The sequence below is a fragment of the Paroedura picta genome, chromosome 5, assembly GCF_049243985.1.
Source record: "Paroedura picta isolate Pp20150507F chromosome 5, Ppicta_v3.0, whole genome shotgun sequence".
NCBI classification, from domain to species: domain Eukaryota; kingdom Metazoa; phylum Chordata; class Lepidosauria; order Squamata; family Gekkonidae; genus Paroedura; species Paroedura picta.
The window spans coordinates 52,503,955-52,530,735 of record NC_135373.1 but is presented as its reverse complement, the minus strand read 5'-3'; the positions used below and the strand labels follow the sequence as shown (position 1 = coordinate 52,530,735).

General features: G+C 41.4%; 1 protein-coding gene and 1 long non-coding RNA gene across 9 annotated transcripts in view; one reads left to right on the top strand and one right to left on the bottom strand.

The window, feature by feature from the left end:
- CAMK1D (calcium/calmodulin dependent protein kinase ID) overlaps positions 1-26,781 on the bottom strand; it is a 202,755-nt gene that overhangs the window by 29,733 nt on the left and 146,241 nt on the right. For all 5 annotated transcript variants that reach the window (XR_013231072.1, XM_077337953.1, XM_077337954.1 and 2 more), the window contains exons 4-6: positions 23,282-23,420; positions 15,833-15,959; positions 5,111-5,186 (exon numbers count right to left, since the gene is read on the bottom strand). Coding sequence is in view for 4 of the 5 variants with exons in the window: in XM_077337953.1 (XP_077194068.1) it covers positions 5,111-5,186; positions 15,833-15,959; positions 23,282-23,420 (342 nt within the window). In the remaining variant the exon portion in view is untranslated. The remainder of the gene's footprint in view (positions 1-5,110; positions 5,187-15,832; positions 15,960-23,281; positions 23,421-26,781) is intronic.
- LOC143837755 (uncharacterized) overlaps positions 3,720-26,781 on the top strand; it is a 33,711-nt gene continuing 10,649 nt past the window's right edge. Inside the window, exons 1-6 of one of the 4 annotated variants that reach the window (XR_013231076.1) lie at positions 3,720-4,348; positions 5,407-5,511; positions 6,256-6,407; positions 11,767-11,866; positions 17,851-17,948; positions 22,118-22,200. This is a non-coding gene — a long non-coding RNA (uncharacterized LOC143837755). Of the gene's footprint in view, positions 4,349-5,406; positions 5,522-6,255; positions 6,408-11,766; positions 11,867-17,850; positions 17,949-20,928; positions 21,848-22,117; positions 22,201-26,781 lie in introns of those variants that run through there. The other 3 variants (XR_013231075.1, XR_013231073.1, XR_013231074.1) reach the window with 3 other exon arrangements.

Genomic DNA, 26,781 nt, shown 5'->3' with positions numbered 1-26,781 from the left:
TGGTTCATGAAGAGCAGAAAACAGCTGAAAAGGTGGGGAACTCTTTGCTCAGCTATTTGGTTTAAATGTCACAAAAAGCAAGGAGTGGCTAGGAGGCATTTCAGTCCCTGCTTTTTGCTGGCTGTGTCTTTTCACAGTGAGCAGAAAGCAGGGTATGAAATGCTCCATCCATTTTGCCTCCCACTTTCTACTTGCTGAAAAAATCCACAGCCAGAAGAAAACAGGTGTAAAATGCCTCCCAAGCCATTTCACTCCCTGCATTTTGTTTGTTGCCAAAAGCCACAGAGAGCAGAAAGCTGGGGGTGAAATGGCTGCAAGCCATTTAAGCATGTGTTTTCTGCTGCCTCTGGTTTTTCATGGGGAGCAGAAAGCAATGGTTTAAACTTTAAATGGCTCACAAACCAATAAGAACCAGTTCAGTCCACAAACCAGCCCATGGTCCTGTTTGTGGTTTAGCTGTGAACCCCAAACTGAACCAAACAGCAAGTGCAGTACATGTCCATTCTTACCCAAGACCCTGTCCAGCCTTTCACTTGGGCCATCAAGAGAGGAGGAGGATGGATGGATGGAAATAAGGACGGAAATGCCTGGGATTCCCATTCTCTATTAATTGTTTGGTGTGCTCCATGTGTGTGTGCCATGGGGGGGGGGGGGAGAAGGCAAGAACAGACCTGTTGGGGCCCTCTGAGAATACCTGCAATATCTTTCAATACTTGGCTATAAATAACATATACATGTATAAATTGTGTATAAGTTATAGAATATAAAATGCAAAAGGAATCTTCAGGGGTAGCATGGTAATGGGGCCTGCTTTATCCACTTGCACCGCTGAAACTGTCACCCCAATTGCTGACTGTGCCATGACTGGCTGCCTCAGAATGCCAGGAGCAGTAGCTGTTTCAGGAGTAACTGGCCCAGGCCTTCTAGGAAGTATCTGGCTGGCAGCAAGTACCTAGGTTGGTTAGGTCCCTGATGGCCCAGCCACAAGTCAGGGTCAGCTGGATGGTCACCCCACCAAGCCCTTATCTTGGTGCCTCCTTCCAGGCATCCCTGGTGGGACAGAGGCCATGAGAACTGACAGTAGCCACCTCCACAACAGCCAGCAGAGTTGGGAATTTGGTGGCAAGCCCATAGTTGACAGGAGTAGGCATGACACTGCATGGAAAGGCACTAGCAGCAGGCAGCCCTTGAGAGGTAAAGCTTGCTATTAGCCAGGGAGGGCTCTCCTTCAGGGCTGCAAGAAAGAGACTGAAGATGAGGAAAGGTGGGACCAGTATGTGTAGGCAACGGGTAAAAGGGATGGAGGTAAGTTGTTTCCTATGCCAGGCATTGGCCAAGGCCTCAGTGAGTTTGGGTATCAGTGGGGGAGGGCTTAATGTTCTTGATGATAGCTGGGAGGAGGTTCAGCTCAGGGCTGTGAGGTTGCTGCCTGGGAAAATGAAGAATGCCATCTACTTCCTATTCTGAAGTCTAGGGAGGCCTCCTGTAGCTTGCAGAGAAATGGCCAAGAGGAGGCCAGATAGAAGGAGGGCAGGAGGAATGCTACAAGGAAAAAAACTGGAAAAATTTAATAGGAAAGAAACAACTGAGATTTATAATATAGCTGTTTTAAATAAAATGGTTATAATTCCATAACAGGAAGTTTCAGTCTAATAAACTTGCTAAAGACTTTTTCATATAAAATAAGTTTTCTATTAACAAATCTCACAATAAAAATCTCTGAGGTCTGGATGAAATTAAAGCTGGCACTGAACCAAGTGTTGCATTTCTTAACGCATCTTATTTGTGACAAATTTTACTCCCGCCCCAGATTAAATTTATACACATATATTAAAAACAGCAGTTTGGCAGAATTTGCTTCATTTCTCATTGCTCTCTTTCCATGTATATTGATAGAAATGTAGCAATTAAAAATGTGTCCTGATAAACCAACCAATTCAATCTCAAATTACACCTTATTAGCATCAAAACATAAGGAGATCAGAATAAAAATGATTAAAATATCTGCTGCCTAGAAACTCTTAGAACTCCCCAGGGACTCCTTAAGCATCAGGAGCCAGTTCTCCGACCATGCAGCTGCTTGTGGAGGAACTATGTGGATGGGGCTGAATTACCCAGCTCCCTACCAAACTGGCTCTGTCACAATTCCTAAAGCTTCCCAAAGAGAAGTGCTTCTACCAATCTGGTAAAGAAGGTTTGTTCTAAAGTACAGGGATGGCTCAGATTTAATTCTCCTTTCAGATTCCATTCTCTTGAGAATGACAGCCTCAGCCTTCCTTCATTGGCATCCATCATGATTCATAACACACTGATTACATTACACTGAGTACATTACATGGATTTGTCTTATCATCCACAGCTGGAAAGGGCCTTCTAGGCTATCTAGTCCAACTCTCTGCTCAGTGCAGGAAATCCAAAGACAGAGCAGGAGATACTTCAGAAGAGTTCAGGAAATGTACTTCTGCCTGTGTCTCTGGAAGATTTTTTTGGGAGATTTTATGGTTGATCATGAACGTTTTAGGTTGATCCTACATTGAGCAGGGGATTGGAGTAGATGTCTTGTATGGCTTCTTCTATGATTCTATGATTTTAACCCATATGAGTTGTGCCCCCCTCCATGGAAACCAGTTTGTGATGGTGCCTACTACCCATTTTAAAAATATCAAAAGTACCATAATTTTGAATGAGTTTGGGGACACCTGGATAAGGTTAACAAATTCATTTTGTCATTGTGAAATCTACTTGCTGCTTTCTATACAACTGTGATGGACAGCACTTTAGAAACCAATGTCCAAGTGCTAAAGTCACAGAGAAAAAGTGAAGGGTTAAATTCATCATTGAGGCAGAGAGCTTGAGTGACAAGCTGCTCCAAGTGCTCTGATCAGCCAGCAACAGTTGTGAGAGGAGTGATATGGGAGTTGTATTTCTGAGGGAAGAGTTTTAGCTGAGTTTCTTACAGAGGTCTGTGTTGAAAGAAGATATTTGTTTAGCTTTGATACATCTACTCTTGACTAAATAGTCTGAATTCACCATCAGTTGAAAATAGTTCTATACAGTTGGAGCAATTGGGATAGATATTTGGCAGAGGGATTTGGGTATTGGTTATAAGACTCCTAATCAAGCCAAATGTGGGGATAAATCTTCTAGGAAGAGTAGAAGTATCCCTGGAAAAAAAATGGAAATTGGTTGAGGATTTCCTTGGACTGGTGTGGAAATAAACTTGTTTCAGATACTTCAAGAGTTAGCAGGTGACTGGTTTTTCTAAGGAAGGGAATTTGGGGTACTAAAAAGGTTATCATCCTTCAAAGAAAACCATGGGGAGTTCAAAGGAACTTAAAAGAGGAAGGAAGTAAGTGTTTTGTTAAACAAAGACCAAAAGCCTCTAAGTGTAAAGAAAAACCCAGAAACTAAAGAAAAGCTTATATACTTCACAAAAGCCTATAAATTAAGATCTTAGAATTATACAACAACTGATTTTTACAACAAAGATTTATCTCCTCATTCTATCTACCCTTTCCTTCTGTTAAATAAAATGTTTTGTTGGATTTTAACATCATCTCAGTGGCATTTTGAAAAAGTTTTAGTGAAGAGGGCTCTTCACTATCCCATATAGTTCCAGGCTGAGTTAAAGCCAATTCTTTCGTCAGTGACAGGGTGGGGGGCAGCCAGCTTTATTATTTTAAATCAAAGAAACCATGCTTCAAGGGCAGATCAGTCAGTAGGGAACACTTTGTTTTTGCAGAGAACATTTTACCTCCATGTGGGGAAGTGCATTGGGGGCCTATCATAGCAACTGATGACAATTATTGAGGTTCTTGTAAACTAGAGTAGGGGGTGCAGGGAATGGCGCTTTGCTAGTTTCACTCATTTTTGTAGCACTCAACAAGTGGTAATTGGGAAAGCTAAGCAAGCTGCTTGAGAGTTACCTTATGGAATGCCATAACACCCCACCCTTTCAGCATATGTTATTTATCTGAACAGGTAGCAGTCTAGTTTAAGCAAGATACTGTGCAGTACTAAGTACCACATGGGAGTGCTTTTGCCTGCACAGTATCACATTACACCCAAGGACCACCTGGTGATGAATAAAAGAAAGTGGTAATGAAAAAGCAGCACAAAGCAGGAACACTGTGGCTAGGGCTGTCATCCTTTAGATTGGGAAATGCCTGGAGATTATGCCTGGGGAGAGGATATGATGCCATAGAGTCCACCCTCTTAAGTAGTCACTTTCCTCATGTGTACTGATCTCTACAATCTGAAGATCAGCTGTAATTCCATGAAATCTCCAGACTCCATCTGTAGGCTGGTAACCCTAGCCGTGACTCACGTGAAAATCAACAGAATAAAGGTATGTTTTCAGTGCATTTTGTGCTCCATCCCTTTTTCTCCCACATGGGAAATAAGGTGTCTTCTTTAGTTACATAAAACATAAAATGATAGACTAAGAAACATACAGAAGTCTTGTATTTCTATCTCCCCTAGCAAGCTCTAATGTTATATATTTTTACTGTATGTGCATTATAACTTACTTGCCCAATGAGTTAGAATCTTAGGGGTTGAAATGCAACTGGCCTTTGTTCCTCATATGTTTCATGTGTATTACACATGTAACATGTGTTACACATGTTCATTGTATTACATAGGTCAATGCTGATATCAATGCTTTTAACATTTATTATGAATGTGTAATTATAATAAATATTTGTATTTTAAACAAAAGCTTTTTTTTGCAGCTCAACCTTTAGGGTCTTAATTTACCTTGTCAGGTTGGATTTTTGTTTCTCTTTTTTGGTTATTTCTGTACAGAGGCACCAGACTGAGCATGCAGTGCCACTAGGCAATCATGAATAGGGAGTGGGGAGTTGGGTGACTATCAGTGGCATGAATTGGACCAGTCGTTCTGTATTTAACAAAATCTATGGCTATCCTCAAAGAAAGAATATTGTATTCATTCAGTCAAGAATATATGTATCTCCTCCATCTGCAGGGTCTCAGGGTAGTCATTGCACCTTTCAAGAACACCACCATGCACCATGTTCTAAACCTGTGTGATATAATACCTTAGACTAATTAATAAATCAGTAAAATGAATTTGCTTGATGGTACTTACAGGATATAAGCAATGACTCCAATGGACCAACAGTCCACTGCTTTGCTGTAAGGTTTCTGAGCAAGCACTTCAGGAGCTGTAACAAGGAGGGAGGGGGAGGCATTCAATAATAGGGGTGGTGCAGGGTTTTCCCCCATTTTCATTTCAGTTAAAAATGTTTTGCTTTCAACATATTCTTGTTTTGTTTTAAAAACATTTTTGTTGCATTTGTTTCAGTTAAGCCTACACATTTTCTTCTTTTTGTTTGTTTCCTCCTTCTGCCTTCTCATTCCCAACCTTCACTTACTGTACAGCAGAGCTGGCCAAACTGTGGCTCTCCAGATGTCCATGGACTACAATTCACATGAGTCATAGCTAGCATGGCCAAGAAATGGAGTTCATGCTTTTGAAGAGGCCAATAGGTGGGCACAAGTGGGTAGAAAAATAATTTATCTCCTGCTGTTTATCCTGGCATTTCAGATATACCCTGGGGAATGTACCAGGAAGTCTGAGGTGCTAGGAAAAAGAAATTCTGTTTCCATCCACACTGGTCCATCAGCTCCATGCCTGGCTGAGTTAGTTTTGACCTGAAATACTGGCACATGGTGCTTGGCCTTCCTTGCAAGTAAAGATTCAGTGCTCAGCCCACAAAATAACTATGGAGGGCAGATGAGGAACTTTCCCCCTCCCTCTGATCCAGGCAGCCAAGCACTGCAATTAAAAATACTAACATTAATGTCATTCGTTTACACATTAAATTTCACTACAGCAATGACTATAATGAAATTATACTTTTTTTATTTTCCTATTAGTTGATAAACAAATAAGCAATGAGACAAAGTTCACCAAATGTGGTCAGAAAACTCAAGAATTGTTTATAGAAATTACTATGAATTTGCTTCAGTTCCATTCAAGCATAAACACGGAGGCTAATTGCTAGTCATTACTTATTTACCTATTTAGTTAATTATCTATGAATTCAACTGTATCTCAATAAATGTGTCAAATCAGCATCATGATGCTTCAGAGGCCCACATAAGTGAAATGCCATATCCCTTTGATAGTCATATACTATATGCTTGGTATCTTGAACTCCATGTCTGAAGAAGGGAGATTTATCTCTGCCACTTTTCTTTGCTCTCCCTCCACTGAAAATTTTAAAACAGATACTATTCAACTGGCTCTCCTGCCCTCATTCAGCGATGAAGTAGCAGCACGAAACATGCAAAGTTGTCTGCTTGTGTGAACAGATTAATGCCAGGTGTGAATGTAGTTCCTCTTCCTGTTTCAGGTGTAAGCCATTTCAAGCAGGTTTCAGGTAAGAAGACATATATTTTTTTAAAAATAAATTACTAAATGTATGGAGAAATGACATAATTGTCCTGTTTGCAGATGAGGAAAGTATTTTCATAAAACAAAGAGGGGAAAATGACAGATGTATTGCATTTTTGTTTTGTAACACATTGCTGGGTGCAGCCCACTTTTTTCATTATCCTTGAAAAGTACTTTCATGACAGTTTCCTCTTCCAGAATAGTTCTGCTCAAATTCCCATCACAGGAACTGTTTACTTTGACAACAATGCTGCCTGAAATACCATCTGAAACACCCAGGGCCAATGCCAGGGCATCAAATGCAGCAGTAATGTATTATTTTACTTACTTAATAAAAATGTATACCCTGCATTATATCTGCTAAAGTGCTCTGTGCAGTTCACAAGAAAGAAAAAAAACACAGTAGCATAAATATGACAATGGATTAGAACTAAACAAGAATAAAGAGGAGTAAATGGCAGCAGTAAAAATCTATCCAAATCTAAATTTAAAACCTAGAACCTTAAAAGCAACCATAATAAAAACAGAAACAGCATCAGCAAAAACTTTAAATATATAACTCGTCCCCCATCCCCACCCCCCATCTACTGTGAGGTGATGTTTCATTTATCGCTCCCTTCCCATGGGCTCTTGGGAAAGGAATGCTCTGAACTATCACTATATTTGTCTTAGAATTTGTTACAACTTTGTCATACAATTTGGTGGCTTTCACCAAAGGTGACCTTCACAGTGTAGGCTCCAATTTTTCACAGAATGGCTCTAATTTTTCTCATGAGCACACTTGAATAGAAAATGTAACGCGTGAAGTGAAGCAAACATAGCTGGCCACCGTAAATGATGTAGCTTTCCCTATAATCACAGGAACTCCAACTAAGTTTTTTCCTGCAATCACATGTCCCCCTCCCCTACCCAATAAGGCCAGGCTGGTGTACACAGTTCTTTTCCCCTCACTATCTCTGTACAAAAAAATCCTTTGAGGTAAGTTAGGCTGAATGAATGTGATAGTCTCAAGGCCAGTGAGACACATGACAGGGTGGCTATTTGCACCTAGGTCTCCCTCAGATGACACTCTGTGATACCACCAACTCTCTCATATCATAGCTGTGATTAGTTGGTTCACATCTAAGTCTTCCCATGAATTCATATTAGAGAATAAATTCAGGTGGGCAGTCATGTCGGTCTGAAACAGCAGAACAAAGTTTGAGTCCAGTAGAAACTTTAAGACCAACAAAGTTTTATTCAAGGTATAAGCTTTTGTGCGCATCTGGAGAAGTGTTCATGCACATGAAAGCTTATATTTTGAATAAAACCTAGTTGGTCTTAAGTCCAGCTACCACTGGACTCAAACTTTATTCTGTGAGAGAATAAAACACTATTCAATCATAAACCTTTTGTAGGACATTAAGAAGAAATTAAGAAATTCTAGAATATCTCTTATTATTGCAAGGTAGGGACAAAAGAGATTAGGAGGAGGATCAAGGCTCTACTGTGTATACTCCCCTCATAAATTTATGAGAGAACAGCTGACAGATGGATGAAGGGAGAACAGCAATCCATTTATCAACAAATCCAGCCCACCTCTGATTGCCCTCTTCCTGGCATAAGCCCCCACATAGAAACTTGGAATGGAAACAGCTTTTATTTTTAAACCATGAATCATTTCCATAATCAACATTTTACAGATCAGAGGACTACATACAAAAACAAACCATATCAGTGACTGACAGAAGGCTATTTATTTCCTGCCATAAAAACTTGGGAACCTGAAAAGTTCTAGTTCAGACATATCACTATAATATCCACATGGTGCCATGGTACAATCTGCCAAATGGAAGACTTTAGGTTGAGACTAGGGATGGGCACAAACTGGCTCATGTAGTAAGATTCATTGTGAATTTTGGCTGGTTCATGGTTCACAAAGAATTTTCATGGAAGGGCGTCCAGTACAAACATTTCACAAATTTTGGTGCTGTATGTGGTTGTTTGTAAATGGATATATTTTCAGACACTCTATCTTCACTCAATTAAACTGCTTAGAAAACGTTTGTGTGTAGTCCTCTGATTCTCCAGCCTTGGAATACACCAACAAGAGCCCTCCAAAGCTTAAAAGGCACTGTTGGCTGCTCGTAACAAAGCTCCCATTCTGCTGTATGGGATCAGAATGCTAGATAAATGCTCAGTTACACAGCCCCTCCTCTGTCAGCTGTTGGCAGTTACACAGAGAGGCATGGAACTTGCTAAAGCAGACTAGTAGACCATATTCATTTATCTCTCCTGAATGTGAACTTCTCTCCCCTACTGGGGTTTGGATGTTAGGTGGACTCTCCTAAGCAAAGACAGACAAAAGATTCTCTGTGTACCATAATCCTGATAACAGTTTTGAAGCTTTACAATCAGACACAGACCATTTCCTTTTATCAAACAACACAAATGTGGATGGTGCTCACAAACTCTTGAATGATTCTTCAACCAAAGAGACAGCTGCAAATTTAGATGATTTGAAGAAACATGTCCCAGTAGTCAGAGATACTCCCAAAAGGGGACTCAGTACTGAATCTTGAATCTGATGGCATCACAAACCTTTCTTATTACAGATAACTTTAAATGAAATCAGTGAAAAAGCTCATATTACAAAAAAATCCTCCTCTGTTCCAGAATGGATAGTTACCATTATATAGGAAGGAACTATCAACTGGAGCAATACATGACTTATAAAGGAGCACTTAGCATCTCTTCTAAATTTGCTCATTTATAGCATCCACATTTCCCTTCAAGTGTTGGAGTACAATTTAGATTTTCCCTCAACCTTTGCAGTTCAAGCACTTTTCTGACCTCTTGTCGAGTTGATGGATTAGTGGAATCTCCCAAGCTTTGGAGTCTTGCCTCCTGATTATTAGGGGTCTGTTATTATCATTTTTGTATAATTTAAATACTTTTGAGGGAAATCTTAAGGAAAAGGTAGAAGGGGAAACTGCTACATTATCACTCCCAATTTGACAAAATTAAACATGGTATTTTGGAGGTGTAAAATAAAAGGATTAATATTGTGGGAAATTTCTGAAATTCCTACATTTTAAGGATTTACCTCTTGAAGAGTAAACTGATTATCAAGAGAGCTGATTAAAGTCATTGGATTAAAGTCCAATGAAGGAATACAACTAACCCCCTCTTTGAAAAGCCATGGGAGGGATTATTCCCTTCCTTGTAAAGAAATGATCTTCTAATGCTCTATCGTTTGTTACTTCAATTCCAATTCCTCTTGAATCCAAAATTCAGATACTCTCTAAACAAGCCATGTTGTCTAATCAGCTGCCCCAATCAAAAATACCAATAGTAACACCATTGTAACAAGTTGAAAATAGTATGTTGAAATGTGGTTGCCTGGGAGACTAAATATCTCTCCCCAGGAGTTAATTTCCTTTTATTTCCTTTTGATGTTATTTTATTACAAGGGATTTGGCTAAGTAATTTTGTAACTTTCCCAGGATATATTCTCTAAGGAGGCCCAAAATGGGTAGACCAAGAGGCAGGTTAATATCTAGGATTGGAAATGGTGGTCTTATGTGATCTGATCTGGGTTGTTTCTGATACAACTGATTCATTTTTACTTAATAGCAATATCCCTCAAATGAAAAATCGACAGGTAATGGACCTCTTATTGGTTCTTCCTTTCAGAGACCTATAACTTGATTTACCAAAATCAGTCAAGATGAGGAGTGTCTGAAAGCCAGAAGAAACTATTTTTCCCAATCTGTATAACAGACCTTCAATAGAGAAGACAATTAACGCTGCAGGCCTTATACTGTTTGATTTTTTCATGCAAAGAGAGTTACTCATCTTAAATGGACAAAAAAGAACTGATGAAAAAGATGAATTTACCTTTTTTAGTTACTACAGGACTAGTTTGATTATTTCATTTCTGCAGCAAATTATTTTCATCTAGATGAGAAAGTCAGTGTGGAATACTAGGGGAGACCATCTCCCAATCTCTCTTAGCTTCTGTGTCCTTGTAGTTAGCCACATATATCATAACTATTTGTTATGACAAGCAGGCATTTATATGCTGGATTTGCTGGTCTTTTCCTATTGAAGAGGCAGCAACCAAGAATTTCAGGATAGGGAGAATAAAACTTCTATTGAGCAATAAGAGCGATTCTATTCCTTCTCTGTAATATCTTTAATATCTTTAAACCCCTATATATCAAGCCACACCTGAGCATTCAATAAACTAAAAGACCTGGTAGCTGGTTTTATGATGAGTACAAATTCTTAAAGATATCTTTACACACAAATATCTTGAATTTAAAAAGAACTACACCCTGGGAGTTATAAGGGAATTGCTGGATCTTAAATGCCAATATAGGGAAACATTAAATAAGAAAAAAGGGAGGAACATATGGGGCATGGGGCCTTTGGATCTCTGCAATTAATAATGATTTCAGCCTTTTGGGGTCACTAACCTCTAGAAGAACACCCTTTCTGCTCCGTGTCTACCCTTGAATGAGTAGTATTCTTCAAGAAAACATTATCTTCTGAAATTCCATATCATGCAATTTGACCCCTACTGATTTCCCCTATCAGCCAGTTTGGTGCAGTGGTTAGGAGTGTGGTCTTCTAATCTGGCATGCCAGGTTCGATTCTCACTCCCCCACATGCAACCAGCTGGGTGACCTTGGGCTCGCCACAGCACTGATAAAACTGTTCTGACCGAGCACTGATAACAGCGCTCTCTCAGCCTCACCCACCTCACAGGGTGTCTGTTGTGGGGAGAGGAAAGAGAAGGCGACTGCAAGCTGCTTTGAGCCTCCTTTGGGTAGGGAAAAGCAGCATATAAGAATCAACTCTTCTTCTATCACTGAGGTGGAAATTATATCAATGACCAAGTTCTTATGTACAGGGAAAGCTTGAAGACTGAACTGAGGGCCTAAAAATTAAATTTAATCCAGCGCAATGGGCCACAATTATTTTCTGAGACCAATCACACTGGGAAGATTCCCTGAATTTGGAAACACTCTATTATTGTTGAAATCTTTAAGAAAAATTTCAAGTCAGATCCAGCAAACTACCACCCAACAGCTTCCTCTCATCAGTGGGAAAGTTGTATACTTCATACTTATAATCTCAAATTAGAAGAATGGATAATGTAATTGCTGGCCAGATGCCAGAGCTGAGCTGCAACAACCTTATCAGGCCAACAAATAAACAGAGTCAGAAAGCACAGTCATTCTAAATTTGTAGGTCAGGAGTCCAGAGATCAGTCAAAATGTTTGTCTGGTCCAGAAGGTCAGAGTTTGAAGGCAAAGGAATGTCAGCATCTAATTATATTTGATTCCATATTTATCCAGAGTCCCTCAAGCTGCTATGTAGTAACAAGCCACCTACGTGGCTTCAACCTTGTGACAACTCAGAATCATTTTCAGCAGAGAGCTGCCACCAAGCCATGAGGTGAGTGCTTTTCCTTTTAATCTGGAGTTCTGCTCTCAACTGAAGCTTCCACTTTTCTGTTAGTACAGGTGAACCCGGGGAGTTGAGAGTGGACAGCTGGTCTTCATTAGCTGGCTCAGAACTGAGGGGTGGGGATGATACTGTGCAAGTTGTTGGTTGTAAATCTTGGCTCTCCTGCATCTCTTCTCCCAGTCTATTGGTTTCTGCCACCTCTGGTTTAACTATGCTCTCTTCCTCCTTGAAGGAGTCTTTGGTATTGCTGGAGCCTGACTGACTCCTAATAACCTCTAAAAAAATTCTTGGATGGGAACAAATTGGTTTCAGGAAGGGCTTTACATCCCAAGATCATTGCTTGATCTTAACCCACTTAGCTGAAACATACACTTCCCCATCCAGAGGTAAACTGCATGTCGAATTTATAAACCTTAAGAGAGCTTTTGACACCATCCCTATGAGTGGACTGTGGGGAAAACTGGAATGTACTTCAGTTTGATAAAAGGTTGCTCTGACTAATAAAAAAAACTCTACACCTCTTGTGTGGCTCAAGTCTGCTGTGCAGAAAAGTGAAAACTTACAGAGCATTTTTGCCTTGGCAGAAGAACGAAGCAAGATTGTCTCTTAGCACCTTCATTTTTAAATTTGTAGTTTAATGACCTTGCAACTGCTCTTTTCAGTAGAGTTCCATTTTCTGTATATATTCTCAAAGGCTCTACTCTATGAAGATGATGCTATCCTTTTGTCTCATGCTGAAATTGGACTGAAAAGACTCCTAACCTATTTTTTCCAAATACTGTGCATCAGGAGAATTTAAGACAAAACTTTCAGAATCAAAGGTTATTGTCTTCTCTAAAGCCAAGAAAGTTAGCTGTATGGTCTGGAGAATTGATGATGCTCAGTTAGAAAAAATCCCCAAAATCTCATACTTGGCATAGTTCTTGATCTGCATCATAACTATCAATCCCATTTTAAATTTATAATAAACTAGCAGAAAAGCTCATTGCAAAATAATACAATGGGCTGTAGCTCCCCCACACATGTGGGCCGGCTCCACTGAGGCCTTTCAAGGCCAGCGCAGGGCTGCTTGGGGCTGGGGAGAAGCACCAGCAGAGCATCCCCACCTCCTGCCCTGCCCTGTCTCTGCTCTTTCAAGGTCACATGGGGCTGCTTGGGGCTGAGGGGGGAGCACTGTTGGGCATTTTTGCCTCCCATGACGCCAAGACTGGGACTCGTTTCCCCCCTCCCAACTGCTGCCTGCCAGCTGGCTGCCATCCACATGCAGGTGGACAGGCAGGCAGGAGTGAAGTCTTGCAGTGCAGCATCTCCCTCCCTTCCAGGCCCTCCTCCCTGCCTCCCCATGGCACTCGGGCCCCCCATCGTGCCAAGACCAGGACTCGCTCCCCTTCCCTCCCAGCTCCCACTTGCTGGCTCCTGCCCCCCTCATGGTGGTGAGGCCATGGCTGCCCCCTCCCTCCCAGGCCCCAGTTGCTGGCTAGGCAGCTGCCCTCCCCCCTGACTGTGGTCCCAGGTCCCCTTAAACATGTGCTGGCTGGCTGGCTTACCTGTCGCCATCAGCCCAGTAGAGCAGGCTGGCACTTCTTCCACATGGATGCAGCCAGGGGTGGGACAGTCTACCTTATTGGTCATTTGTTGGACAGACAGCCAATCAGGTAGGCAATGAGTCCCAACTCCTTCCACCACCCATGTCTGGCTTTATTTATGTTACAGATACGAGTAAACTGTCTGTGACATCAATCAAATACTTTTTCTTTTCTATATCCCAGGGGGTTTGTACATGCTTAATATGAAAATTGTTATGTAACTACATTAAAAAGGTAAAGGTATCCCCTGTGCAAGCACTGAGTCATGTCTGACCCTTGGGGTGACGCCCTCTAGAGTTTTCATGGCAGACTCAATACGGGGTGGTTTGCCAGTGTCTTCCCCAGTCATTACCGTTTACTCGCCAGCAAGCTGGGTATTCATTTTACCGACCTCGGAAGGATGGAAGGCTGAGTCAACCTTGAGCCGGCTGCTGGGATTGAACTCCCAGCCTCATGGGCAAAGCTTTCAGATGGCTGCCTTATCACTCTGCGCCACAAGAGGCTCATGTAACTACATTACAGAGTCTCAAAATAGATCTTTTGAGTCAATGAGACCCTAGATCACCCTCTTTACAATTTCTTGTGACATATGGTAGGACCCCCAAGATATGTAGCTGGGGCTAGAACTGAGGGAATAGACTAGAATTGAGGGGAGGCTCTATCAAAGCAAGAACATGCATTTAAACATAGGCTAAAATCATTTTTTCCACAAGGAGTGGTAGGCTACTCTATGAGCTTAATCAAGATAAATTCTATTCCTGCTGGTTGCAAGAAATAGACAAGAAACTATCTTGGCTTGGCTTGCTAATGGATGATACATTATGAATTGGGAAATATGATTAAATAAAGAAACAAACAAACAAACAAACAAATAGTTTGAAAGGTCTGCCCATCAGCTGTTAGGTTTAAATAGTTGTCAGCCATTTAAACACTCTGTTTCACTCCCCCTGCTTCAAACCAGGAGGAAGCAACACAGACTGCTTCAGCCTAACAGTTTGACAAGTCAGCTTGCAGCCATTTCAGCCTAACAGTGGGGAGGATATGCCTATCTGTTGTTAGGCTGAAATGGTAGTCATTTCAGTGATCTGTTTCACTCCCCCCCCTTTGAAAAGGAGGAATGAAATGGATGGTTTAAATGGCTTAAATGGTTTAAAAGGCTCACCTTGCTCAGCTGCTAGGTTAAATGGCCCATATCCCAGAACTTAACTGGACAAAAGATCCAAGAAATATCCAGGGGGGTATGAAGCAGCTAAATCTGTGATGAATTTTGGCTCATGAACCAATGTGTGCCCATCCCTAGTTCCAATCCTCTGGAAGCGTACCTCTAAACCACAATATTTTGCAATTTAAAAAAAAATCTGCAAAAATATATTATTATACTGTTTTGACAACAGGTGTAGCAGGATCTCTGAATTCTCAGCTTTCATTTTAAAAAATTACATTTCTATCTGCTTGCCTTTGTCAACAGTATTTTTAGTTACAAATGGAAGAATTGGTCCAGACAGCCCATAAGGCCCCTTCCAACTCTATGATTCTATATTTAGAAATACTTTAAAAGGGCTACAAACCTTCAAAAATCATTACAAAGTTAGCAACAGAATAATAATTCACTTCAAATTCCAGATCTGGCTCAGCATCAGACTATATAGCTCCAAAAAATACTATTCCCGTTTTTTGCCAGAGACTCTTACTGTCAATGAAGACAGATTCAAGTGGGTAGCCGTGTTGGTCTGAAGTAGCACAATAAAATCAGAGTCCAGTAGCACCTTTAAGACCAACAAAGATTTATTCAGGGCGTGAGCTTTCGAGTGCAAGCACTCTTCGTCAGACTATGAACTCCTCACATTACAGGGAATATAGGTTGGTCTTAAATGTGCTACTAGAATCTTATTTTATTGTGCATCTGTCAATGAAGACATAGGCTTAAGATTTCAAGAAATCATTTGCCAGAATAAGGAGTTATTTGGATTTATTTCTTAGTTTTTGCCATTTACTGAAGTTGTATTTTTCAGTCCCTGTCTGATATGGGACTGGAAGTTCAGAAAAAAAATTGTAATGATTTTCAGGAAAGCCTAAATATCCAGTATCCTGCCCTTCATTGTAACAGCAGAAATGTACTTAATACAGGTTTGTACAACTATTGTTGGTATTCAGCCTACTAAGTGCCTTGATTCCCCCACCAATATGCAGACATACCTTACATTTTTTGCAGTCCCAAGCAAGTGGAAAAAGAGAGTTCTTGATACATGGCCATTTTTGGTCAGTAGCTCACAAATCAGCCAGGCCCAAACCAGAAGCAGAAATAACAATTATATTGCTATCAGATTCATATGGAACATTCCTGCATAGTTATGAAACAAAGACTTACCAACATATCCTGGGGTACCACACGCTGTGGACATGACATCACCTTTGCCCTCCATTTTTGACAGGCCAAAATCACTAATCATGATTTTAGATTCTTCATCCTGGCTGTAGTACAACAAATTTTCAGGCTGCAGAGACATTAATGAAAAACAAACAGACTCTGGTGCATATACATGTATATTGGGTTATAAACAAAACCAGAACCTGTACCACACTGCTGTTTCAACTGCCATTTCATCTCTTGATATATAAGGTCTCTCTTGGCCAGATACACAGTTTAATACATAGTCATTATTTATGATCTAAAATTATTACGCTGATCCTCCCAATTGTTTGTGGTTTTCAAGTAGTCAAATCCAATAGTGCTAATACAACAGAAATTACAGTGAAAGAATCTATTTAATACAACAAACAAAATCTTGGAAGAGCAAACCAAGAGAAACTAGCAAGTTAACCTGCATTAATTAAAAACAACCAACCAAACAAAAAACACCAGACAACAACAAAAATTAGTCTTATTCCTGGATGTCAACATGAAGGCACAAGGCAGACTTTGCAAGGAAAATTATTTCAGAGATTTGAAACCTCTATCAGAAGATAGGGAGACACAGAAGAACCTCTGAAGGATGTCTGACACTTTCAACTAGTGGGAGTTTTGAGACTGCAACTGATGTAATGTTACCTGAGGATGAACAATAATTTTAACTTGTTAAGCACTTTCCAATCTGGCTATTTTAACAATGTTACAAAGTGGTTGGGAGTGCGGATTTCTAATCTGGTAAGCAGGGTTCGATTCTGCATTCCCCCATATGCAGCCAGCTGAGTGACCTTGGGCTCACCACGGTGCTGATAAAGCTGTTCTGACTGAGCACTGATATCAGGGGTCTCTCAACCTCACCTACCTTGCAGGGTGTCTGTTGTGGGGAGAGGAAAGGGAAGGTGACTGTAAGCTGCTTTGAAACTCCTTCAGGGAGAGAAAAGCGGCATATAAGAACCAACTCTTCTTCTTCTACTTATCAGCCATGTTTTATGTTCTCTGTGTTGATGATTTTATGATTCCCCTCCTGAACTCTTTTGAGCCCAGGGATGATGGGGATTTAAGTACTTCTCCTGGCTCCAGAAACATATGAGGCTTTGCCTGCCAGGGCAATAAGCCCAGTTCATTTGGCTGAGACTCCAGCCAATGTTGTAGACTGGGCTGTTGCTCAGGTAACTGTAATCCTGCCTATCTCTCCTAACCTTGCTGCCACAGTGGCCTAGTTTTAGCTGTAGAGGAGGAGAGGGGGCTCTCTGGATTCCTGGGATGTGCTGTTGCTGCTCTCCTTGTAGCTCAGCAGAGGAAGTGCCAGGCTTGATGGCAATGGGCAGGTGTGGCCAGCTCATGGAGCTGGAGCAGTTTGGGGTTAGCTGCCGATTGGGTAAGATGCTGCCAGACACTGGTAAAAGTTCCTTTGAGCCCTATGGGCTTCCAAATATCAGGCTGGATATAGGAACATTTTACAAGCTGTGAATTAGACCTTTCAGAGGGAGTAGGGCTTTCAGCACAGAGTTAAGAACATCAAATGGGTCTCCCCTGGGAAAAACAGCCATGACAAATGCTTCAGCCAGGCTACACCGGGAGATTACATTCAGGCACTGATATGGGTTAATGCTTTTGATGCTTTTATTGAGATGAGACTGGTCTGTTATGATGCAGCTAACCTTTAACATGTGGTTTGAATCATTTATTAGCTTCCATTGAATCCTATCTCTAACCCAGCACAGTTCTGGGAACTTTAATACATTGCTACATTGCTGCAGATTTGGAGATTATCCTTCATTCCTTCTTCTGGCAAAGTGCTGAGCACCTTCAGTTCAGCAGACTGCATCCCTGACAGCTACAGTGGTACTGTATCAGTCCTTAAACATATTTAAATCCATACCGGGGAGGGGGGGGGGAGCGCATTTCCAATAGTGGGAAAGAGGTTGCTGAGAAAGTGGTACAAATTCCTATAAGAATTTAACATGTTCTTTTTATAGACCCATTGTACATTCTAGCCAGGAGCATCCAAGAAATGACAAGAAACATATGGACTGTTCAGGACTACTGCATTCCCGGATCCAAACAGAGAGCTGATGTAAGTGTTGCACCACCATTTAAGGCAGCAATGTTACATTACAGGACAAGCAGAAGTGTTGTTTTGCAGCCAGAAAAGCACTTCCAGTGGCTGGCTTCAAATGACTCATGGTTGGACTAGTGTAATATGCTCTACACTGTTGAGCTGCCCTTAAAGACAATCTGGAAAAGGCAACTTGTTCAGAATATAGCAGCCCAATTACTGTCAGGGGGATAGCTGACGAGGATGTATCTTGCCGGTTTTAGAACAGCAACACTGGCTGCCAGCTTGTTTCAGAGCCCTTCAGCTCTTCCCATATGTCCCCTTGGGCCAACCACAGTCCTCTGGCTATCTGTTCCTCCACATTAGGATACCTTGTAAATTGTTGATAAGGTCTGTGCTTTTCCCATCAGAACACCCATCCTATGGAACCGGGGAGGTAAGGGGGATTCTCTCCTTAGAAGTTTTTCAGAGGTGCCATGATACCATTTTACTTGCTAGAGCTTTTAATAAGGTATTAATTGCAGGCATTTGGAGGACGTTACTTGGGGTTTTATTGTATTTTGTGCATATTTAAATGTGGAATTATAAAGTGCCTCTAGTCACAAAAGAAAGGTGGAGCATAAGCACTTAAACAAACAAACAAATGCTCTTTCATTCCAATCACTGGAGATAGGTCTATATTCTTAGCCTCTATACTCAACCCAGAGACATTTGCAACATTCACTTGAACAGAGACAAATACCTTACAAGTAGAAATAAATATAAAGTAATCTTGAAGGGCTACACTTATAAAGCCCCAGGAAGTGTTCAGTTTGGAGATTAGGGCTAGAGCAGCTTATCCTGCCACTATATACATCTTGCATCCTCTCAGTTCTGCTAATAGCAACTGTGACAATCAGAGCCAATTAGACCTAGATCTAGACTAGGTTTACAGGATTTAATCTGAAATTTAAAGATTAGGTATTAGAGAAGAAGAAAAACTGTTGTTTTTTTAAAAAAAGGATACCCTGCTTTTTACTACCTGAAGGAGTCCCAAAGCAGTTTACAAACATCTTTCCCCTCCTCGCCCCATAATAGATACCATATGAGTTGGCGGGGGATGACACAGAGAGTTCCAGAAGAACAGTCCTAAGAGAACAGTGACTAGCCCAAGGTCACCTAGCAGGCTGAATGTGGAGGAGTGGAGAATCAAACCCAGTTCTCCAGGGTCTTTAACCACTACACCAACACTACACTGGCTAGAAAGGGTTTACTAAAGTTTTCAAGGCAGAGTTGAAAAGAGTAGAACAAAAGGCCTCAGCTGATCTATTACTCTCCTAAATTCCCACCCTTCAATCACTACCATTCAATCATCACAACAGTTAACTTGCATATCTGTTCTAGGAAAAGTTTTGAGAGCTGTTTTACTGCTAGGCTCCATCTATTGTGATTAGTTATGACAGGAAGGTGGAGTTGGCAGAGCCTCTGATAAAAGGGTGAACAGGCAAGTTAGCTATGCAACTAATGGGGGTGGAATGCAATACGAGGCCACTGGCCCACTAAATATTAAATATAAGGTGACCAGATTGTCCCCCTTTTGGAGGGACATCTGGGGGCACCTGGCAAATTGTACTTATGTTGCAAGTTAAAAATATATATTACAATACTATTTTTGTGTTCTATACGTTCTATGAAAATTTTTATTGCTCCATATAGACCAAAATTTTAAACAAATTTTTAACCCCCCGGTCAATGGTGTCCCACTTGACCAATGTTAAAATCTGGGCACCTTAATTAAATAGCTACACCAGGGCGGTCTTAACAGCATTATAGTTCCCTGGGTAAAGCAGTGCATTGGGGCCCTATCTACACAACCACCCACAAGAATAAAAACATAAATTATTGATAAAATTAAACTTATATTTATTGGTACCTCCAACAAAATCAGCATTTAAATGTTTAAAAATATGCTGTACAGTACAGATTATTACTGTCTAGGTCTCCATTCTACAATTTTCACATCTTAAATAAACAGCTTGTCCATTCACATATCACAGATTAACATGGGGGCCTTCTGAGCTCCTGGTTTTGTACCCTTGAGCCACTGAGCTGGAGTAACTGAGGCAGGCAGAAGGGCATCAAAGACAAGACCTGCTTGAGCTGTTCTGCTTTCAGAGTTACAGCTCCTCTAATGAAGGATGGAATGAGGGTTCCTGGGATACAGGGGTATTAAGCCAAGGAGGGAAGAAATGATCCCTGAGGGATTTTTATCTTTACACCGCTCTGGGATGGCCCAGACTGACAAGCAGAGGGTCCAATTGGGAGGCCCCTCCGCTTGTCAGTCCAGGCCAAGGGACCAATCAGCAGCCTCACGCAGCGTGGCTGTCGATTGGCCCCTTGGCCCAGGACTGACCAGTTGGAAGCCACAAAGTGCCTCCCAACCCACCCACCCCTCAACGTGGGCCACCTTTGGCTCATGGCTGCCATTCCCGCACTGCCTGCTGACACACCAGGTAGGTCCCGAGGCCCCAGTGTCAAGTGGGAAGCGGGCGGGGGGTGGAGGCCTCGGCCCGGCCACAGGGACACCCCCAACGTGTCGCAGATGTGGCGGGACTGCCCCTTTCTCCGGACCGAGATCCCGGAATCAAGCGGGGGGTGGGAAGGGGGGCCTCGGCCTGGCCAAAGGGACAGCCCTGCCTTGTTGCAGATGGGGGGGACTGCCCCTTTGGCCAGGCCAAGGCCCCAGCGTCGAGCGGGGGGCGGGCAGGGGGAAGGCCTTGGCCCAGCCAAAGGGATAGCACCACCACGTCGCGGACGCACCGGGACTGCCCCTTTGCCCAACCCAAGGCTAACGCCCGTTGTATTTAATGTACAATGGGCTTGTATTCTAGTTTATTTATAATTTAATAATAATTTCTGTATCACCCCTCTCAGCAAGTGGGCTCAGGGTGGTTTAGAACAACAGTTTGAAATGTAAAACCATTAACAATAAAAAACATAATAAACATGTTTTTTTTAGATAGCAAACTGAAGTATTTTCACACTGAAGATGCCCCGATGGGAATGGAGGATCTCGGCTATGGAGGACTCAGTCCTTTGGAATCGGGACAAATGGGTTTGGGATTGGCAATTTGACCACACCTGGGGGGAAGGTGAGGCTACTTTGTGCCATCTAGGTAGGCTGGAAGGTACCAGTGGTCAGCGTAAAGTTGGGAAGAATGGCTGTCTGTTTAAGGATTAAAATGTAAGATGCCAGGGAGGTTTTCCACACCCCTCTGCTGTCATTAATCCTATAAGTGCTGGAGAATTGGCAATGGTTACTGGCTTATGCCTGTTTCTAGTTTAATTGGGAAAGCAGATGAGTAAAGAATCTCTGCTCCCCCCTCCCCCCACCTTGATAAGGTTACAAGCTTGTTTGGAAGCCTTGGATTTGTCATGCTTTTTCAGCCTAACCTACCTGACAAGGTTGTTGTGGGCAAAATGGAGGTGGGGAGAACCACATGTACAACCCTGAATTCCATGGAGGAAGTGTGGGATAAGGGAAAACATGCAGGGAAATCATGCTCTAGCTCCAGTCAAGCTTGGGGGCCCATGCAGCAGTTTGTGGGCTTCTGGATACATCCAGAAGCCAGCTTGGTATAGTGGTTAGGAGCACCGACTTCTCATCTGGTGAGCCGGGTTTGATTCCTTGCTCTTCCTCCACATGCAGCCAGCTGGGTGACCTTGGGCTTACCACAGCACTACTAAAGCTGTTCTGACTGAGCAGTAATATCAGGCTCTCTCAGCCTCACCTCCCTCACAGGGTGTCTGTTGTGGGGAGAAGAAAGGGAAGGCAATTGTAAACCACTTTGAGACTCCTTTGGGTAGAGAAAGGTGGCATATAAGAACCAACTTTTCTTCTTCAACTTTGAAACTCTTTCTGATAGAGAAGAGCAGCATATAAGAACCAGCTCTTCTTTGTTGTCTTCTAAGGCCTGACATGTCAAAACACTGATAAGTTGTTTCCATACATTAGGCTATGTCTGCTAGCTCCTTTCCCAGCTAGTCCATTTGGTGCGTAGCCTTGGGATGCCAGAGAACAATGTTAGTTGTCTAAATGCAAAGCAGGCACTGAAGAAGAAGAGTTGATTTTTACATGCTACTTTTCTCTACCAGAAGGAGTCTTAAAGCAGCGTATAATCTTCTTCCCTTTCCTCTCCACACAACAGACACTCTGTGATGGAGGTGAGGCAGAGAGAACTCTGAGAACTGTGACTAGTCCAAGGTCACCCAGCTGGCTGCATGTGGAAGAGTGAGTAATCAAACCCAGTTCTCCAGGCTGCCACTCTTAACCCCTATTCTAAGCTGGCTGGAAATGCCCTCAATAAAGATGTCTGAAAAATCCGGCTCTTGAATTCTGCAAATCCTGAAAGCCTTACTAGATAGGTTTTCATTACTGTGTCTTTATATACACTCTCGTGTAATTTGTACATTAATCCCCTTTAAGCCTTCTTTGGAGTCACATTTTGATGTATCACTCTGGCATGTGTTGCTAATAAGATTAACTTGTTTAAAAACTACAGCTGAGGAATTCTATTAGGTGCAACGTTATTATCACCTTATCCAAAGCATTGTCTGAATTACTTGAATTTACTTTTCAAAGCATCTGTTTCCAAAAGAACTCTTATCAACAATTCCCTGTAAATCACATTCTTTCAGGAGACGGCTGAGTTAGCAGAAGACACATTCCCATGCTGAGTTGAAATAACATTAAAATAAACAGGATATTTACTTAGATCATTACTTAATACCTTTTGTCTCTGAAAGACTGAAGTGAGGAAAACACCCAACATTCCCTGATTTTTGCAGAACCAGCTGTTACTGCCCATAGGACTGCAGTCACAAATAATCAAGGGAGGACAGAATGGAGGGTGGGAAGGCCAGAAAAGTCAGTTAAGTCTTCTTAGGAACATTTAGAAGAAGTCTTTATGGTCTTTAGGGATGCTTGTACAGAGATGCTTCTACTAATACCTGCAATATGTTCAGAAAAGTGGAGACTGGTCTCCAAGAAACTTGTCTTTCAGGACCGAATGACTAGTTTAAAGTCTTCTACTCTGAATTATACCCCCAATTCTACCAATCCCTATAGTAATTAAAGCTTCTCCAGCAGCAAATAATGCAAGGTACAGTCTGCACGTGTGAGCTTTGCTAGATATCATTAAAGGATTAAGAGAATGGAACACATTTTTGGTAGCAGCTCTGGGTCCTCTATCATATTGGGTGATGCCTGCAAAGCCGTGATAATCCTATCAATGCCTCCAAATTAAATATTTTTGTTCCAATAGATTTTGATAATATAACATATGACTGTTTTAATAAATGAGCAAAAATACCTTCAGATCCCTGTGAACAATGCCCATTCTGTGGAGGTAGTATACCGCATCCAAGACTTGCCGTATCAGGGTGCTTGCATCTTTTTCAGTATAAAATCCTTTCTCCACAATGCGGTCAAACAGCTCCCCTCCTGAAACTCTGAAAAACACCACAGGACACAGTAATGTTAATACACAGGAACAACTCCCCAGAAAACAGCAGGTTAGAAACAAATTTTGATTGAATTGAGCTGACTGTATTTTTTTCCTGTTATTTTTGCTTAGCAATTTGTCTATAGCTTTTAGATTTCCCTCTCCAATTGCTTGTCAGCTGTTAGGTCAGCAACACTTCCTCAAGACCATGTACTCAAATTTGTCATGGTTTCTGTAAAAGATAATTCAAACAGACACTTTGCTTGCAGTTATTTAAACCAGTACTATAAATGCTGCAATATCAAAGTAAGAGGTATAATGTTGAATGAATTTAAAGGTCAAAGATAATAAGAAAACACTGGAAATAGTCATGGTTTTTCACTGGGAAAATTCACCGAGCAACTTCAGAATATGAAATATGTTTGCAATTAACTGTTTCTGTCAATTTGCCGCAGTGATACCACTAATAAAAAGTCATCCACCTACCATATGCACATGCCTGTTTGGTATGCAGAGAGCATTAGATTTAAAAAGCAAAGCGACTTGTTGAATTTTCCTTGCATCACTTTACCTTTTTCATGTTCCTCTACCCATTTTTCTATTTCAGGCCAACTTAGGAGGCTGAAATTGGTTCCTAGTTCCTTATTCACATTTTCTAGTTGTATATTCTTAATCAAATGATAAATATTGAGGACAATGTAGAAGCAATCAACCCCTATATGAGATTTGGACCAAGGCCAGTTTCAGGATTCTGTGGGTCTTGGGCAAAAGAGTATAAACGGGGCCCCATTTGTTATGACTCCTTTTCCCTCCAACCACAGCCCTTCCATTTAGCCCCTCCCTTTTCTTCTTCAACCCATTCCTTTTCCATTTCCATTTATTTACTCTGGTAAAGAGAAATCATACCAAATTGCATTTTCTTAGTTACTTTTATAATATTGTATGAAACCAAAGAGGAGAAAATTTTCTCCTTGATATCCACTGATTTACTGTTAACAAAGAGAGGGCAGTTTGTGTCATTAGAGTGGCACCTTGGTGAGAGCTTAGCATCAGTCATCATAAGTGATAACATTTCCATTTTCTACTTTATTGTGGTGTGAAGTCTTCATGGTCAGTGAGGCATTCATGGTCATCCCCAAATTCCTGGCCTGGGGCACAATGGTAAGTTGCATCCCAGCCAACATGGGTAAATGCGCTTCCTGTTCTGTCCTCCTACTTTCCAGCCATAGGACCTCCGTCTTGGAGGGGCTGAGTTTCAGGCGACTCTGCTGAAGCCATCCAGCCATGGCTTCCAAAAATCTGGCGAATGGTTCTGAGTGGGAGTCTGGGTAGCCATCCATGAGGAGGTAGAGCTGGGTATCATTGGCATATTGATTTCAGCCCAGCCCAAATCTCTGGACCAGCTGGGACAGAGGGTGCATAAAGATGTTGACAAGCATGGGGGGGGAGCACCACTCCCTGGGGCACTCCACAAGGAAGTCAACAGGAACGCAACAACTCATCCCCCATGGCCACCCTCTAGGTCCGGTTTTGGAAAAAGAGCTGTACCCCGTATCCCACCCCAATTGCCCAAATGGACAAGTCTATTGCATCACTTACCAAGATAAATTTAAGATTATTGAAATTACACAAATGCATTGAATAAGATCCTTTTGGTACAATTTATTATATCATATGATTATATGGATTCTGTGGATTTAGACTTATTGACAATGCTGTTAGTTTATATCATTGTTTCATTGATCAATTTATGACATCATAATTTTGTATTAATATTATTGTATTCTTTTTGTGTCTGGTTGATTGTTATAAAGTTATCTGATCCGATTACAAAAAGTAATTAATGAGTTAAAAGAAAAAAGACAATATGCCTGATGTGGCAAGAGGTTCATATAATGCTAATACATAAAGAGGGCAGTGATATATCATCATCATATATCATCTGACATTTTTATATCAGAGGGGCCCATTAGATGTTGTAGAATCACTGGCCTCAACCAACAGCTTGGCGGGAGAGCTGCAAAAATTAACAGTGCATATGTAATTCATTCTAATAATGAAGAAACCAATGGTGTAGTTGCAAAATAGACATAGTTAAGAAGTTAGAAATTAAAGATATTGCCCTAACAGAAGTAAGGAGTATTTTATTTTACAGGGGGTTGCTGGGGAGAAATATTTTCTGTTTCATACACTCTTTCAAATATGATAATTCTTAATGTGCATAATTAATTCTTAATTACATTGTACAATCCCTCCTTTTCCCTTTCTATATCCCTCCTCTACTACTATGATACTATAGCACACTGCACCATACTTTACTAAAACAGTCTTTGTCAAGGGAATAAAACAAATTATGAGAGTTATTTGGGCAACTAGGCTGCCTCCTTTTAATTTTACAGAGAGCAGGAAACCTATCCAAGCAATTATTCACCCGACTAAAGTAAGAAATCGCTTCCCGAAGAAGTGAAAATAGTAGTCAATAGAATTTAGACTATGCTTACAAATCAATTTTATAATAGTTTAATTAGTTTAATAATAATAATAATAATTGTCACAGCTTTCCCCAGAAGTCCATGAGACAATTATAAAGTTAGCAGGATCCTGGGAATTCTGTGAACACTCTTGGTGCCACCTTGAGGCTAAAGGGGAGAACTCAGTACTGGAAATGCAGAGAGAAGCATAAGAGAAGTGAAAGAACCATCAATGTAATTCCAAAACTGGGGTAGGCAAATAAAGTGAAAAAGAAGAAGAAGAAGAGTTGGTTCTTATATGCCACTTTTGTTTACGCAAAGGAGGCTTACAGCTCAAAGCGGCTTACAGTCGCCTTCCCTTTCCTCTCCCTATAACAGACACCCTGTGAGGTGGGTGAAGCTGAGAGAGCCCTGATATCACTGCTCGGTCAGAGCAGTTTTATCAGTGCCGTGGTGAGCCCAAGGTCACCCAGCTGGCTGCTTGTGGGGGAGTGCAGAATCGAACCTGGCTTGCCAGATTCGAAGTCCACACTCCTAACCACTACACCAAACTGGCTCTCAAGTCTCAGACAGATCTATTGATGCCAGGAAGTCCCCCTCCTGAATCAATAAGAGTATGGATTGAGAATTTCCATCTTGAACTTTTTCTTTCTGATTTGTCTGTTTAGCCATTTCAAATCCAAAATGACCCTTACATGCCCATTCTTTTTTGGAACTAGGAAGATTAAGTGGACCCTTGATGCCTTTTGGGCCTCCAGAACTGTCTCTATCACTCCAATGTCCAATAGATGCTGTAGGGCCTGAAGAAGAAGATGCTTCATTAGGCGATGATTCCTTGATATCTGAATAAATCTGATAAGAAGTCTTAGGACTGCATGGGGTCTGGCCTACTGGTCT